General features: G+C 50.3%; 1 protein-coding gene across 1 annotated transcript; it reads left to right on the forward strand.

The window, feature by feature from the left end:
* Positions 824–15,915, forward strand: ZSCAN2 (zinc finger and SCAN domain containing 2). Its single transcript, XM_018066578.1, has 3 exons — positions 824–937; positions 2,594–3,109; positions 13,231–15,915. The coding sequence occupies exons 2-3, from the start codon at positions 2,704–2,706 to the stop codon at positions 14,670–14,672; spliced, it is 1,848 nt and encodes a 615-aa protein (XP_017922067.1). The 5' UTR covers positions 824–937; positions 2,594–2,703; the 3' UTR covers positions 14,673–15,915.

Consider the following 17,658-nt stretch of genomic DNA (forward strand, 5'->3'; position numbering starts at 1 on the left):
GAACAAAACATTCTCTACTTTCACGTTGCGACTAATTTTTTAGTGGACAGTGCCAGCCACTGAAACCCCACAAGAGAGGTCAATCTGTCACTCTCAGCCCCCCAGTGCCGAGATTGATAATAAGTAAGGCTGGGATAACTATTAATAACAAGGAGACATGGAGCAGGTGTGCTGGGGGCGGTGACTCCGCCTAGGGCTGTATGATGAGGCAGGTTCCATACAGGAGGAAACGGAGGAAAGAATGGGAGGTCCGCGGCAGAAGAGGCGGGACAAAGCTCTCCTCCTGACCCAGGAACACCACGTGCGTAAACAAAAGGGTGTCCAGAAGCCAGGTGCGAGCCGGGGGGCCGGCTGTGGGAGAGGCGCCGGGCTGGGCGGGAAGGGACTTCTCTGTGCAGATTCTTTTCCTATTCAGGGGCCGCTTTCGGCTGTCGAAGGGCCTAACAAAATTATCTGCCACACAGTTTACAGCTGAAAGGGAGCTTCCATCCAACTTTCCCTTTTTATAGACCACTATTTGGAGGACATAAAGAAGTGGAGTGATCTGTCCCAAGTCACAGGTCTGGGGCCCTGACTGCCAGTCGGTGGATTTTCCCGCCTCGGTTCCATGCACCCTGCGCAGGTTATCAAATCCCCCCAAACTCTGGCCCCTGGCCCGAGGTCGCAGTAGGCTCGTGAGGACTACATCTCCCACAATGCCTTCGGCCCAGCCTCCCTCCCGCCGCCAGGCTGGGTCCGTATTCGCCAATGGGAAAGCAGAGTTTCCAGGGACCGTTCTCTATGGCCAATGAGCGCGGTGGGGGGGCGGGCCTCTCCCGTCCATTGTTCTCGGTGCCCCTCGGGCTTGAGCCGCTGCGACTCCGGAGGGGCCGGACCGTGCCCGGTGGCGCTTTAGCGCGTGGAGCGACTGAGGAAGCGGCATCCGGTCTCTGGAGAGGTGAGCCCGGAGACAGAGAGCCGGAGCCGCGCTGGCCGGGGGAGCAGCCCGAGGCCAGGGGATAACGGGCCTGGAGCCAGGGCGGGCAGCCCTGCTGGGGGAGGGGCGTCGGGGGCCGTGTTCGTGTCCTGCGGGCTCCGGGCTGTCCGAGCTTAGACGCCCGGTCGGGCTCAGGGAGCCGACCTGAACTCTTCTCTCTAGCGGCGAGCTCCTTGTACATCCTGCCAGGGGCACAGGCTTTAGACTGAAAGGCACAGTGGACGACATCCCGCGCAGCTCATTTTAAAAATGGGGAAACTGAGCTTCTGAGGGGGCGTGTCTGGCCCCAAGTGGGACAACGCTTAAATTGTCTGCGAACGGTTTTCCTGCCCCCCCACCCCCTAAGTTAAGAATTGTGATATAACTGTTTCTTCTAGCCATTTGGTGAATACAGTTTGAGAGCTTTAGTGTTTCCACTGGCTTTTCTTTTTTCTTCTTTTTAAAAAGTTTTCCCGGGAGTGTTTCTGAGTCTTTATGCTGTAGTGATGATTTTTAAAAATACTTCATTGCCTTTTAGTCTTTGTTTTAAATAACTGCTCTCAACATTTTGTAGAATTTCTATCCAGGTTTTTTTTTTTTTTCCTTGTGTATGTGTTCATTTTAAAAAGGAAATGGGGTCATACCGTGTCTGTGGTTTTTTTATCTTGCTGGTTTTGTTTTTATTCATTAGTTTTCATATTATGAGGATTATCTTAAGTCATTAGTGATTAATAATTATTGTCAGCATAATTTTTTAATATTTAAAAATACACACATCAGAGCACACAATCTTAAATTTCATATGTATGCTCTTATGCAACCATTGCCAAATCAAGACATAAAACATTTCCAGCTCCTTTGGGCCCCTTCTCAGTAACATCCCCCTACCCCCACTCCACCCCCACCCCCCCAAACGTAGTCATTATTACATCATCAGTGTAGTTTTTAGTACATTTTACTGTATGGATGTGCCATAATTAGCCATTCTCCTGCTGCTGGATTTTAAGGTGTCAGTTTTTTTTGCAATTAGAAACGGTTGTGTGTCCTTGCAGATATTTAGTAAATTTAGCAAAGATGGTTATTAAAAAAAATAAATTCCTGAGGGGCCATGGCTGGATGTAAGAATATGAACATTTTAAAACATCATGTTTTAAAATATAATAATGCAGTTGAGATATTTCCTTCCTTTCACTGAGGCTCACGGTGCCTTGACATCTGATCCTTTGTAAATTCTTAAGACGTTCCTTTCAGATTAGTAGGATGGGTGTTCCTATCTGTTTATTTAGTCTGTGAGGTTGTGTGACTGAGTGGTATGTGAGGTCAAGGTCACTGACTCTGCAGCAAACCTGAACTGACTTAGAGCAGGATAGCTCTGTCCTGGGTTCTTTCGAGGGCTTTGAATTTCTCATACTCATGCTTTGGTCTTTTGGGAAGAAAAACACTGTATTTTGTGCTTGTGATTCTTCTCTTGCCACAGAGATGCTTTCAGGAATAAGCCATTTTTCCTTTAAGAGGGACAGGAAACTTCTCCTGATTTGTGGATGTAAGAATCACTTGGTGGCCTGACCTGGGCTGTTGTGAGTTAAATTGTTTTAGGACCTTTTAGTTATTGATCCTAGTTCTCTCTCTCATTCTTAGCCAGACCACTTGTTGAAACTGGAGAAGGGTGCTGTCTTCTCAGGGAGCCTGCCTGGAGAAGACCGAAGGTCAAGATCAGAAGCCTGAGTGATTCCAACCCAAGGACGTGGATGATGGCCTCAGAGGGGCCGAGAGTAACTGCTCCGCGGAGCCCTGTAGTCCGCCTCCCTCGGGAGGAAGATAACCAGGAGGAGGAGGTGGCCACAGTGATCCTGGAGGATGACTCCTGGGTACAGGAAGCTGTGCTGCAGGAAGATGGCCCTGAGTCTGAGCCCTTTCCCCAGGGTACTGGCAAGGGCAGCCCCCACGAGGACGTAGCCGGAGGGCCGCAGGGGGCACTCGGCCGCCTTAGAGAGCTCTGCCGGCGCTGGCTGAGGCCAGAGATGCACACCAGGGAGCAAATGCTGACCGTGCTGCCCCGAGAAATTCAGGCCTGGCTGCAGGAGCATCGACCCGAGAGTGGCGAGGAGGCGGTGGCCCTGGTGGAGGACTTGACCCAGACCCTTCGGGACAGTGGTGAGAGGGAGAGCCTCATAGGGACAGGGTGGGAGGGGTATGGTGTTTGCAGAGGAGGAAGAGGTGGCACCCAGGAACTGAGTCCCCGTCAGCCCATCCCTCCAGTCTGTGTGCAGGTGATTGGCACGCTGTCACCCCAAATGCCCTGGTTGTGTGCAGTGACAGTTCCAGAATTTCAGCATAAGAAATCACTCTTTTAAGTAATAAGAGTAGTTTTTAGGGCTTAGAGAACTATTTTTTTTCCTACTTGGCTGTGCTGGGTCCCTGTTGCTGCTCAGGCTTGTCTGTAGTTGCAGCGAGCGGGGGCGTTTCTCTGGTTGTGGTGCACCGGCTTCTCATTGCGGTGGCATCTCTTGTTGCGGAGCCTGGGCTCTACGGCACAAGAGCTTTGGTAGTTGCGGCACATGGGCTTAGTTGTTCCGTAGCATGCAGAATGTTCCCGATCAGGGATCAAACCCATATCCCCTACATTGGCAGGTGGATTCTTTGCCACTGAGCCACCAGGGAAGCACAGGACTACCGTTGGAGCTACAGTTAGATAGCGCAGTTGTTGTTTGTGTTGTAGTTGGGATGGTTGGGAAGCTGATGGAGCTAAGGAGGAAAGGGACTGAAGACCCCATAAACCAGCTCTTGGCACTTTCACCCTGTTGTGCAGTACACGTCCGGATATTTTCAGTTCTAGCAATTAGATAAACCAAATCCTGTTTTTTTTTAAGTGATTATTTTTTGTGAAATCATGATAAATGACGAGTAAGCCAGCTGGTAACTAGGGACTTAGTCTCTGGTATAAAGTCATCTTGGGCTCTTAAAAGAGTAATTCCAAACTGGAGCTCTTTGCAGCTTAATATATTTGTCTTTGGTTTTATTATTGCACTGTGGGACCCACGCATGCCCATCTTCAGCTGTAATCTGGGCTGCCTTGATTACCAGATGTGCACTGCAGATCTGCCTGTGCCCCTGGGCTTCCCGGGTGCTCAGTGGTGAAAAACCTGCCTGCCAATGCAGGAGACATGATCCCTGGGTCGGGAAGATCTCCGGAAGAAGGAAGTGGCAACCCACTCCAGTATTCTTGCCTAGGAAATCCCATGGGCAGAAGAGCCCGGTGGGCTACAGTCCATGGTGTCACAAGAGTCAGACATGACTTAGCAACTGAACAACAACTGCCACCTGTAACCCACGGACTGTTTCAGGACCCGAGGGAAACGGCGGCTACCTTTGTGCTGATGGGAACTGCAGGGGTTCAGGGAAAAGGGTTGGAGGGGAGAGGAGAGATAAGGTCAGTGAAGGCTTTGTGAATGACGTGACCCCTGAGCAGGGGTTGAGCTGGTGGGGGGTTTGGAAAGGTGTGGGGGGAGGGAGGGTGTGGCATTCCAGGAGCTGTGCTAAGCAGAGACCTGGAAGAGTGGACCCGTGAGATCATTCGGGTGACCATTCCGGTGACTGCCTAAGGAAGACTGGTGGATTGGAGTGGAAAGTGTGTTTTTAGAAAGTGGTGGGAAGTAGGGTTTGGGGGAAGGGTGGGTGAGGCTTTGGCCTTAGCAGGTTTTAACCAGGGCCCCAGGGGCAGGGGAGGAAGCTGAGCTCAACGACAGGGTTCAGGTTTTATGCTAGAGGTGGGAGAGCAGCTGGGAAGCCGCCTGGATGCTAGGTGTGCAGTGATGGGGTGGGGACAGCAAGAGAAGGGGAGGAGATGGGCCATGTGAGAAGGAACTCATGGTAACACCAGCCAGCACTGACGGATCCTCTTTGTGGGCCAAGCAGTGTGCCTAGCATCTTATATGCAAAACTCACATAGATTTCACCACCTCGAGAGATCAGCAGGATCATCATCACCGGGGAAGATAAGTGACTCCGTCAAGATCATGCCCCCAGGATGAGGCTGAGCAAGAATGCCAGCTCAGGGGTCTGAGGACATGGCTCATGTTCTTAATCATTTCATCACAAATGAGATGCAAAGTCCTAGTTCTTGGTAGGGTATTGGAAAGAGGGGCTACAGATGAGGACTGTAGGTGACTCATCTGTAGAGTCACTAAGTGACTAGGACTTCCCTGGTAGTCCATTGTTTGAGTCTCTTTGCTTTAAATGCAGGGGCCACAGGTTCAGTCCTTGGTCAGGGAACTAGATCTTACATGCCGTGAGTGAGTGACAGTCGCTCAGTCGTGTCTGACTCTTTGCGACCCCATGGACTGGAGCCCACCAGGCTCCTCTGTCCACAGAATTCTCCAGGCAAGAATACTGGAGTGAGTTACCATTTCCTTCTCCTACATGCTGTGAGGCATGACCGAAAAAAACTTTTTTTAAGACAAAGGTGACTAATTCAGTGGCATCTAGTCTGGAGGATTCAGAAGACTGGGAAGGGAAGATAGTTTAGGGGCGGAGTTGTAACAATGCCCAGAGACTTGGGAGGTGTGAATAAAGCTGTACTTTGGAGAAGAGGGTGGTCATGGAGGTTCCACTGTGAGCCTAGGCCTGCACTGAGCACCTTACACCTCCGTCTCACTAATAATCCTGTGAAGTGTGTGGGACCATCATTTAACAGATGAGGGGACATGGACATTCAGCAAAGTCAAGCTCTTCTTTGAGAAGAAGAAGATTCAAACCAGGATTCAAACTCCAGTCTGTTTGCTTCCACATGTGTTTGGGGGGATCTCAGAGGGTTTTTTTTAATATTTATTTTTATTTATTCATTTGTTTGGGTGCACTGGCTCTTAGATGTGGCTTGCAGACTCTTACTTGGGGCGAACAAGATCTAGTTCCCTGACCAGGGACAGAACCTGGGCCCCCTTCATTGGGAAGCCGTGGAGTCTTAGCCAGTGGACCACCAGGGAAGTCCCTACCCCGGGTTTTATTTGAAGCAAAGTCCCAGATGGTCTTTGACCCTGAAAAATAACTTTTAATTTTACTTTTCCTGTTTAAAAAAAGCAAAAGCCTCTCATCCTTTTTAAAAACATTGTTTACTTTTCTGACGGATGTAACAAGTCTGTGATGAATGTCAGGCTCTTGAGTCAGACGCTAACGAGAGGCCAGAGGGCTGAGGAGAAGCCCCTGGGCTATCGTGCAGTTGGAGTTACAGAGCAGGGGGTCACGTCTCACCAGGCATCCCTGACGCGGTGACTGGCCCCCGCGGTGACCGCCTTCCCCCCCTGGCTTGTTGGAGGGGCTTTGTTTCATCTTTCACGGGACGTCCCAGGTGGAGAATGTCCAGACTGAGCAGCTTGTCAGTGCTCTGACTTCTGCCTTTGAGGTCATTTTCATTGGTTTTCATTTCTTCAACATGTGTTCCTGACCTGCCTGGTGATCGCTCAGAGGAACCTCTGCAGTGATCTCCATCCCTTGTCAAGCACGTCCTCAGGATAAGACCACTTGACCTCTAGTCAGTTTGTCCAGCCTGGGACCTTTGGTCACATGTTTTACCCAGCATGTTTTTAAGACCTGGTTAGACCATGTTGTTTAATATTTGACTAGCAGGCTCCTCTGGGTGTTCCCAGATCAAGTATCTTGTCGTTTCAGTTGAGACTGGACCTGTGTTAATAGTTTTGAAATTTATTTCCCACAGTTCTGGAGGCTCTTAAGTTCAAGATCCAAGTGCCATCAGATCTGGTGAGAACCTGCCACCTGGCTCACAAACGGATGTTTTCTTTCTTTTAACTAATTCATTAACTGAGCTGCACTGGGTCTTAGTTGCAGCGCACGGGATCTTCCTTGTGGTGCACAGACTTCCTAGTTGTGGCACGTGGGCTCCAGAGCACTTGGGCTCAGTAGTTACGGCTCTCCAGCTTAGTTGCCCCCCTGCATGTGGGATCCTGGGTCCCCAACCAGGGCTTGAATCCGAGTCCCCCGTGTTGCAAGGCAGCTTCTTAATTACTGGGCCACCAGGGAAGTCCCTTATATTAGTAGTTTAAGAGGTAAAGCTCATCTCTCTTTGCGTTTCCCAAGGACATTTTTGATCCCTATGCACACATGTTCAGTTGCTCTGTTGTGTCCGACTCTGCGGCCTCATGGACTGTAGCCCTTCAGACACCTCTGTCCATGGAATTCTCCAGGCAAGACTACTGGAGTGGGTTGCCGTGAACTCCATTCCCAGCCCTCATTCAGGCTCTCGCTGTTTCACCAGACTGGCAGGGGCCCCCAGAGGGAACGTGCCTTCAGCCTCTGCCGCCTGCGTGGCAGCTGCTGCAGTCCTACCTGAGCGATGGGGCCCTTCTGCTTCCACACCCTCTCTAGTCCCCCGGGGCCTCCAGATCAAGCACGACCTCTTTGTTTTGCTTGCACTCGTGGCCCTGTTGTGGCCTGGCCCAGGTGGCCCCTGGCTGGTCCTCCCCTGATCCCCTCACTGCATTCAGATCATGCTGTTCCTTGAATATAGCCTGTGCTTGTAGCTTTCACCTGTGCTGCTGAATCGTGACTTGGAATGGCCCTGTTCCATCCCTGTGTGATGGTCATCCTCTGAGTACACACCTCTGGACCCCTACCTGCTCCATAAAGCCGTGCTCACTTCCAGCCTCTCTTCCCCATCCCTAGATCCGCCACCTAAGAGCCTCTCTGTCACCTCTGCTTGAAGTCATCGCCCCTGGAACATTCAGATTCTCCTCTTTTGGCTTTGTATCATGTATTGTTTTAAGATTTTTTTTTCTTTGATGTGGACCATTTTTAAAGTCTTTATGGAACTTGTTACAATATTATTTCTGTTTTATGTTTTGAATTTTTGGCTGCAGGGCAGGTGGGATCTTAGTTCCTTGACCGGGGATGGAACCCACACCCCCTGCATTGGAGGGTGAAGTCTTAACCACTGAACCATCAGAGAAGTCTCTTGTTTTCTGTTTGTATTGGTCCTCATCTTATTTTTTCTAGGCGCTTATAAAATCCCCAAAGTCGAGGAACCTGTCTTTTCCATTTAAAAAAAAAACAGTATGCAGTACAGTGCCCTACACATAGTGGAGACTCATTATTGTCGGAGTGAGAAAAATGAATCTTTCTGTGTGGAGAAACAACTGCTGGGTCAATGAAGGAGGCAGATGGATAGCTTCATTATTCCGGGCTTATCTGCCTTTCTCTTGAGAAAGCCAAGCTAAACTGTGTTTTAAAACATAATGGGGGTCAAGCCCAAAGTTAGCAGAACACTCCAAAATCTCAAAAGGGAGACTGGGTAAGACTGGGAGAATTCTCAGGCTGGGAGGCAAGTCAGGCCAGGCAGCTTAGTATAGCGAGAGAGGACCTATGCCTTTTTTTATTTTTTTAGGTGTTTATTTGACTGTACCCAGTTTTGGTTGCAGCACACGGGATCTTTAGTTGCATGAAAACTCTTGAGTTGTGGCATGTGGGATCTAGTACCCTGACCAGGGATCGAACCCGGGCCCCCTGCGTTGGGAGTTTCCCAGGTGGCCACTGGGAAGCCCCGAGAGCACCTGCTCTTAGGTTTTCACTCTTGGAAGCTCTGTATTAATTCTTTGTGTATATTTAGCAAACTCAGTGGGTATTATCATCTTTTACGCTGTTGTTAAATACATTTTTATAGTTTCATTGACTTAGGGCTGTGCTGGGCCCCTGCTGCTGTGCGGGCTTCCTCTAGTTGCGGTTCGAGGGCCTCCTGTCGCAGTGGCTTCTCCTGTTGCAGAGCACGGGCTCGAGGCATGTGGGCTCAGTAGCTGTGGCTCCCAGGCTCTAGAGCATGCGCTTGGTAGTTGCAGTACATGAGCTTAGTTGCCCCACAGCACATGGAATTTCCCCCGGCCAGGGTTGAACCCATGTCCCCTGCATTGGTTGGTGGACTTATTACCACTGATCCAGTAGGGAGCCCATACACTCTCTTGTCAATAAGAAGAGTAGAGAGCAGTGTAGGGTTATGAAGGTATATGTCTTCTTAAAGCCACAATTCTCAGGTTCAGAACAACATCACTTTTAATTCACTTAAATATTTGAAATGTATACCACACAGAACTCTTGAGATGTAACGTTATTACTAAACTATTTGGCAGTCATTCATTTAAACTGATAACAGCTCCTTGCTGTTTTTACCAGCACTTCGTCTTTCAAGCAGTCAGAGTTCAGGGGGAACAATGGTCCAAGCCACTTAGGTGCTATTGGGTTCCCACCAGGTTCGCCAAGGCAGCACCCTGATGGGGAGAATCCCACTGGGGCATCAGCTGTATGAGAATTAGAGACCCACTTCTGCATTTCAAACCAGTGGCTCTGACTGTGGTATTGAGATCCAGGGGTATGTCACAATCAGGCGGGAGGGACCTTACAAGAATTGTGAGCCTAACACACTAAAGCACTGATGTCTGTGACCAGTGATCTCATTGTTCACTTACAGCACATGCACGCTTATCCCCATATTGACAGCAAATTTCTCCACACTTAACTCTATTCTGATACGCTTTCTAGTATGGGAGAGAAAGCAGAGGCGTCTGGCTGGGCAGGGGGACACACGTGGCCCTCTGAATTCCATGTGAGCCTAGAGCCTGGGTCAGGGTAGGAAAATGCAAGAACCATTGGTTTAGGATGTGTTGTAATTGTCTGCTAACCAATAAGGGTCCTTTGGCAATTCAGTAGTATTTGGACAGTGGTCCGACCCTTTTGAAAAAACTAGAAGTGGATCTCTGCTTCGTAACTTGCACAGAAATAGAGCCCTGCTTCACAAGTTACACAGAAGTAAATTCAGGTGAGTTATAGATCTATACTGTAAACCATCTGAAGTCACCTATAGGAGAGTATTTTTGGAATCTTGCAGTGGGGTAGGACTTCTTAATCTTAAAACAAGTCATCAAAGCTAGATTGTACTCGTGGAAATAAAAGTCCTTTATATTAAAAAGATACTGTGAAGAAAGTTCAAAGCCAGTGCAGAGACTGGGAGGAAATATTTGCCACAGAGCCTGCAGTGTAGCAGATAAGAGTCGAAATCTTGCTCTATAAGAGCATCTCAGTTCAGTTCAGTTCAGTTGCTCAGTCGTGTCCGACTCTTTGTGACCCCATGAATCGCAGCACACCAGGCCTCCCTGTCCATCACCAACTCCTGGGGTTCACTCAAACTTGTGTCCATCAAGTTGGTGATGCCATCCAGCCATCTCATCCTCTGTTGTCCCATTCTCCTCCTACCCCCAATCCCTCCCAGCATGAGTCTTTTCCAATGAGTCAACTCTTCATATGAGGTGGCCAGAGTACTGGAGTTTCAGCGTTAGCATCATTCCTTCCAAAGAAATCCCAGGGTTGATCTCCTTCAGAATGGACTGGTTGGATCTCCTTACAGTCCAAGGGACCCTCAAGAGTCTTCTCCAACACCGCAGTTCAAAAGCATCAATTCTTCGGCACTCAGCCTTCTTCACAGTCCAACTCTCTCGTCCATACATGACCACTGGAAAAACCATAGCCTTGACTAGATGGACCTTAGTCAGCAAAGTAATGTTTCTGCTTTCGAATATGCTATCTAGGTTGGTCATAACTTTTCTTCCAAGGAGTAAGCGTCTTTTAATTTCATGGCTGCAGTCACCATCTGCAGTGATTTTGGAGCCCAAAAAAATAACGTCTGACACTGTTTCCACTGTTTCCACATCTGTTTCCCATGAAGTGATGGGACCAGATGCCGTGATCTTCGTTTTCTGAATGTTGAGCTTTAAGCCAACTTTTTCACTCTCCTCTTTCACTTTCATCAGGAGGCTTTTTTAGTTCCTCTTCACTTTCTGCCATAAGGGTGGTGTCATCTGCATATCTGAGGTTATTGATATTTCTCCCGGCAGTCTTCATTCCAGCTTGTGCTTCTTCCAGTCCAGCGTTTCTCATGATGTACTCTGCATATAAGTTAAATAAGCACAGTGACAATATACAGCCTTGACACACTTCTTTTCCTATTTGGAACCAGTCTGTTGTTTCGTGTCCAGTTCTAACTGTTGCTTCCTGGCCTGCATACAGATTTCTCAAGAGGCAGGTCAGGTGGTCTGGTACTCCCATCTCTTTCAGAATTTTCCACAGTTTATTGTGATGCACACAGTCAAAGGCTTTGGCATAGTCGATAAAGCAGAAATAGATGTTTTTCTGGAACTCTCTTGCTTTTTCCATGATCCAGCAGATGTTGGCAATTTGATCTCTGGTTCCTCTGCCTTTTCTAAAACCAGCTTGAACATCAGGAAGTTCACGGTTCACGTATTGCTGAAGCCTGGCTTGGAGAATTTTGAGCATTACTTTACTAGCGTATGAGATGATTGCAATTGTGCGGTAGTTTGAGCATTCTTTGGCATTGCCTTTCTTTGGCATTGGAATGAAAACTGACCTTTTCCAGTCCTGTGGCCACTGCTGAGTTTTCCAAATTTGCTGGCATATTGAGTGCAGCACTTTCACAGCGTCATCTTTCAGGATTTGAAATAGCTCAACTGGAATGCCATCACCTCCACTAGCTTTGTTCGTAGTGATGCTTTTTAAGGCCCACTTGACTTCACATTCCAGGATGTCTGGCTCTAGATGAGTGATCATACCATCGTGATCATCTGGGTTGTGAAGATCTTTTTTCTACAGTTCTTCTGTGTATTCTTGCCACCTCTTCTTAATAGCTTCTGCTTCTGTTAGGTCCATACCATTTCTGTCCTTTATCAAGCCCATCTTTGCATGAAATGTTCCCTTGGTATCTCTAATTTTCTTAAAGAGATCTCTAGTCTTTCCCATTCTGTTCTTTTCCTCTATTTCTTTGCATTGATTGCTGAAGAAGGCTTTCTTATCTCTTCTTGCTATTCTTTGGAACTCTGCATTCAGATGCTTATATCTTTCCTTTTCTCCTTTGCTTTTCACTTCTCTTTTCACAGCTATTTTTAAGGCCTCCCCAGACAGCCATTTTGCTTTTTTGCATTTCTTTTCCATGGGGATGGTCTTGATCCCTGTCTCCTGTACAATGTCACGAACCTCATTCCATAGTTCATCAGGCACTCTATCTATCAGATCTAGGCCCTTAAATCTATTTCTCACTTCCACTGTATAATCATAAGGGATTTGATTTAGGTCATACCTGAATGGTCTAGCGGTTTTCCCTACTTTCTTCAATTGGAGTCTGAATTTGGTAATAAGGAGTTCATGATCTGAGCCACAGTCAGCTCCTGGTCTTGAGTATGGTTTCAGTGTGTCTGCCCTCTGATGCCCTCTTGCAACACCTACCATCTTACTTGGGTTTCTTTTACCTTGGGTGTGGGGTGTCTCTTCACGGCTGCTCCAGCAAAGCGCAGCTGCTGCTCCTTACCTTGGATGAGGGGTATCTCCTCACCGCCACCCTTCCTGACCTTCAACGTGGGATGGCTCCTCTAGGCCCTCCTGTGCCAAGTCAACCCAGTGGAATAACAGGTAAAAGATATGACCTGGCAATTTAGAAATGAATAAAAACGGATTATATCCATAAGAAAAGATGTTCAGCTTTACAGATTACCAGGGAAATACCCATTAAATCGAAATGCTATTCTGTAGCCTGTGAGACCATCAGAAATGGAATAGTGGGACTTCCCTGGTTGCCCAGTGGTTAGGACTTCGTCTTCCAATGAGTGGATTGCGGGTTTGATCCCTGGTCTGGGAACTGAAATATTCCACATGCCTTCAGGGCAAAAGGCCAAAATATACAACAGAAGCAATATTGTAACACATTCAATAAAGACTTAAAAAATAGTCCCATGTCAAAAGAAAAAAACAACTTAAAAAATTGAATCGTGTTTAGAAGAATTCTCTGCCTTTTTGAGCACTGACTTCCTTTGAAACTGATTACAGAATTCTTCTAGTAAGTAGTGTGTTTTATTTGTGTGTTTATTTTTGGCCGTGTTGGGTCTTCATTGCTGCCCAGGCTTTTTCTCTAGTTGCTGCTCCTGGGGGCTGCTCTCTGGTTGTGGCGCGTGGGCTTCTCACTGCAGTGGCTTCTCTTGTTGCAGAGCTCAGGCTCCAGACCTTGAGAGCTTCAGCCGTTGCAGCCCTCGGGGCTCTGGAGCACAGGCTCAATAGTTGTAGCGTCTTCCTGGATGCGGGATTGAACCGGTGTCTCCTGCATTGGCAGGGGATTTCTTCACCGCTGAGCCACCAGGGAAGCCCCTCCCCTTTGGTTTTCTTTTCTCATCATTACAGGAAATTAAGTACAAATTGCACATTTTTCCTCATTGTTTCAGATTTTGAGATCCAGAGTGAAAATGGGGAGAGCTCTAACCAGGACATATTCGAGGACGTCGAGTCCCACGAGATGTTCTCAGACGTGCAGGAAGGGGAAGGCATCCCTCAGTCCGACTGGGAAAGTGACGTGGAGAGAGACTGCAACCCCCAGGGGCCCCGGAGAAACACCCCCAGGAAGGACCGCGGGGTGGTGCCCGCCCCGGGCAGGGAAGCTGGCCAGCTCATCGGCCTCCAGGGCACCTACCTGGGCGAGAAGCCCTACGAGTGTCCCCAGTGCGGGAAAACCTTCAGCCGAAAGTCCCACCTCATCACCCACGAGCGGACCCACACGGGCGAGAAATACTACAAATGCGACGAATGCGGCAAGAGCTTCAGCGACGGCTCCAACTTCAGCAGGCACCAGACCACGCACACTGGGGAGAAGCCCTACAAGTGCCGGGACTGCGGCAAAAGCTTCAGCCGCAGCGCCAACCTCATCACCCACCAGCGGATCCATACGGGCGAGAAGCCCTTCCGGTGCGCCGAGTGCGGCAAGAGCTTCAGTCGGAGCCCCAACCTCATCGCGCACCAGCGGACCCACACGGGCGAGAAGCCCTACTCGTGCCCCCAGTGTGGCAAGAGCTTCGGCAACCGGTCCAGCCTGAACACGCACCAGGGAATCCACACAGGCGAGAAGCCCTACGAGTGCAAGGAGTGCGGCGAGAGCTTCAGCTACAACTCCAACCTCATCAGGCACCAGCGGATCCACACGGGCGAGAAGCCCTACAAGTGTCCCGACTGCGGCCAGAGGTTCAGCCAGAGCTCGGCCCTCATCACCCACCGGAGGACCCACACGGGCGAGAAGCCCTACCAGTGCGGCGAGTGCGGCAAGAGCTTCAGCCGCAGCTCCAACCTGGCCACGCACCGCCGGACCCACCTGGTGGAGAAGCCCTACAAGTGTGGGGAGTGCGGCAAAAGCTTCAGCCAGAGCTCCAGCCTCATCGCCCACCAGGGCACGCACACGGGCGAGAAGCCCTACGAGTGCCGGACGTGCGGGGAGAGCTTCAGCTGGAGCTCCAACCTCCTGAAGCACCAGCGGATCCACACAGGCGAGAAGCCCTACAAGTGCGGGGAGTGCGGGAAGGGCTTCAGCCAGCGCTCCCAGCTGGTGGTGCACCAGCGGACCCACACGGGCGAGAAGCCCTACAAGTGCCTCATGTGCGGCAAGAGCTTCAGCCGGGGCTCCATCCTGGTCATGCACCAGAGGGCCCACCTGGGGGACAAGCCCTACCGCTGTCCCGAGTGCGGCAAGGGCTTCAGCTGGAATTCGGTGCTCATCATCCACCAGCGGATCCACACGGGTGAGAAGCCCTACAAGTGCCCCGAGTGCGGCAAGGGCTTCAGCAACAGTTCCAACTTCATCACGCATCAGCGAACTCACCTGAAGGAGAAGCTCTACTGAAAGGGCAGAGAGGGAGGGAGCATGAGGGACAGGGGGCCTGGGAGAGGGGCCAGCCACCCTGCCCCCACGCAGGGATGTGTCTTTGGAGGAGCTGTTCCTCGTGAAGGCTTGTTGCCAGGATCTTAACCCCTGCTCACCCTCACTCCTAGGATCCCAGCACGTTAGCAGTCAGAGTCAGACGCGGAGAACCGCGCATAGCAAGGGAAGCTCGGCAAGTTCGGTCGTTTTCCTGTGACACCTCTCCATCTCTGCTGGCTCCATCTCTCCTGAACCTCTGTGCCTCAGTTGCCCCTTTGATAGAATGGGGGGATAGTTCTCCATGTGCAACGGAAGCCAGCGTGGCCCTCATTTCAGAGAGAGGCCCCAGACCTAGTCCTTCTGCTGCCACTGTTGGGCTGAGGTCCCTTCACCCGAGCTGCGAGCATCCCAGGCCCCCTGCCTTGGCAGAACCGGCTCTTCCTGCCTCTGGGTCCTGGGTTTGGATTTCGGGTCAAGGCGGAGGGCTTCTCCTGTTCTGAGTCATCCGCCTGAAGGTAAAGTCCTTTCCTAGAAAATATCAGGAACACAGAAACACGAGGAAGTCTAGCCGGGAACCTTTCCATTGATAGGTTGCCCAGGCCCCCAGGGAAGGCATAACGGAGAAGTGATGTGTTTACTTTTGTCTCTGCTCACTGTCCTGGGGTAAGTCAGCTGTGGGGTTGAGGGGCGCACTTACTCTTGCAGGGTTTCAGTTTTTGAGTGTGAGGTGTCGTCAGAGCCCCCAGCTGCCTTCCCCTGGTGGATGGTATTTCTGTCTCCTTCAGGTGGCCGTCCTGCAGTCTGCAGGGTGGCCTTGCATCTTTACCCACCAGATCCGTGGCCCTGTAATCATCACCCTGTGCACTTGTCGTTTCTGTCTTATGTACGCAGATCTAGAATTCCATCTGGTAGCGTTTGTGTACAGAGAGCATTCTTTTTAAGGCGGTGTTGATTTTGAGCCCTCATCGTCTGTTGCCTGGAGAGATCTGGGCTTGAATCAAGAGATGTCTCCCTTAATCTTGAGATGCTCCCAGGGCTTTGTTCTCGGCCGTGAAGCAGTCAAGACAGGATAATAGCAGGTGAAGGGGTTTGTTAGGAGGGAAGAGGATGGTAAAAACAGGTTTTTCTCTCCTACGCATGGGGTCTGCACTCAGAACGCACCTTGGTTTTTACAGGGTGGCTGCTCCAAATCGCCTAATAAAGTCAAGTCCCATTCTTTGCCCAAGTCTTGTCTTTTCACATGTGTTAAAAACCCAAGCTTGAGTGTTAGAAAACCCACGTCTCAGTTCCCCACCCCACCCACCCGCTCACGTCCTGCCTCAGACCAGAGCTGGTCCAAGACCTTTAGAGGGAAAAGGGTCACTTGCTTCAAAGAGCGCAGCTTTAAGGCAAACCTGGTGCCATGTGTTCAACCAGCGCGCACACCTCTCCACTTGCCCTTTGCCAGCACTGCATCTGGCCTGTCAACCGACGCCTGGAGCCCCAGCTTTGGTTCCTGTGCCAGATGGCCTCCCGAGGAGGTATCATCTCCATTCGGAATCGACTGAGTTAGACCCAGGAAGCTTTAGGCAGCAGCAGCTGTTACACCAAACCACTAGGCTGTGAGATACCCATCGCTGGCTCCATTCCTTCACTTACTGAGAAAACATGTACCGAGGCCGTGTGTACCGTCGCCGTGCTGGGTGCTGGGGAGAGGCCGTGAACAAGCAGTTCTGCTGTGCATCGTCATGCCGCCTGGCGGGGAAAGATTCCCGTCCGTCTGGGAAGAGACAAGATCTGCCCTGCCTGTAAGGGAGGGGGACCAGGAGGGTTTCCTCGGTGACGCCCTGGAATTTGGGTTGTAGAAGATGGTGGCTCTCTTCAAGTCTCACCTTGAGAAAACAATTGATACTAAGCTTTTTAAACGTTTCTAAGTAAATTTCCTTCTTTATTCCTCCCTACCTGGTAGAGACACAAAATATCCTGGGAATAAAAAGCAAACAAGATTAGCTAGAATTGCAGAATCAATCAGGCAGGAACCAGGTTGGGAAAATGACAGATGGTGGTTTTCTAGAAAGGTTGAGAGCCCCTGGCTTCCTGTCCTGCTTGCAGCTAGAGGGGGTCTGCAGAGGTAGAGAGGGGTCTGTTGTGGCAGGTGTGTTGGATGGAAGGACACAGTTTGTTGCCCTAAAAAACATTGAGAAGCCCCCACCTCCTGGGCAGATCTCCCTCTGCCAGACAAGTCTCTAACAGACCGTCTCCCCTTCAAGGTACATATATTTAGGGACCAAGTTTTTTGTTACCAGTTTTTTCTAAGTTCATGAGGACAGCCGTGGGATGATTAAAAACCTACAATAAATGGTTTATTTGCTTTGCCCTCAACGTGGCCCCACAACGACCACCCTGTACCCTCTGGCCCATGCCAGCCCCCAGGCCTATGCTCACCTCTGAGAGCCTTGAGCCTGTCTGGTATGGCCTCCCTCAGTGTCCCGCCCCCAAACCAGCAAACTCCTCTGAACCTTGCCACTTCTGCGCCTCAGGACTCAGCCTGGAGATGCACTTTCGGTCGTCCACCTGCCGCTCGCCTCCACCTCCCTGCAGAGCTCAGGACCTTGCTCTTCTGCGGTTTTCTCCCTCAATTTCTAGTCTCTCCCTCTCTACTGGCTCCTTCCTGCAACTTCCCTCTAGTGTTCCTAGAGCCTCAGACTCGCGAGTTTAGAATTCACACCCCCACCTGCCTCCCTTGATCTCCTGTGACCAGCGTGCTGTTGACAGGTGAATTTCCTTTTCGTGAGTAGCACCGCCATCCACGAGGTCTCACCCAACCCGGAAACCTGGGAGTCACCCAAGACTTCCTCCTTCCAATCCCTTAGAGCCATTTGGGAACCAGGCCCTACAGAATTCTTAGACATTTGGGAATACAAGCGCCCATGGAGTGTCGAGAGCAGGACTGACCCGGCTCTGGGCACACTTGTGCCACTAACCACAC

This window comes from Capra hircus, chromosome 21 (assembly GCF_001704415.2).
Source record: "Capra hircus breed San Clemente chromosome 21, ASM170441v1, whole genome shotgun sequence".
Lineage (NCBI taxonomy): Eukaryota > Metazoa > Chordata > Mammalia > Artiodactyla > Bovidae > Capra > Capra hircus.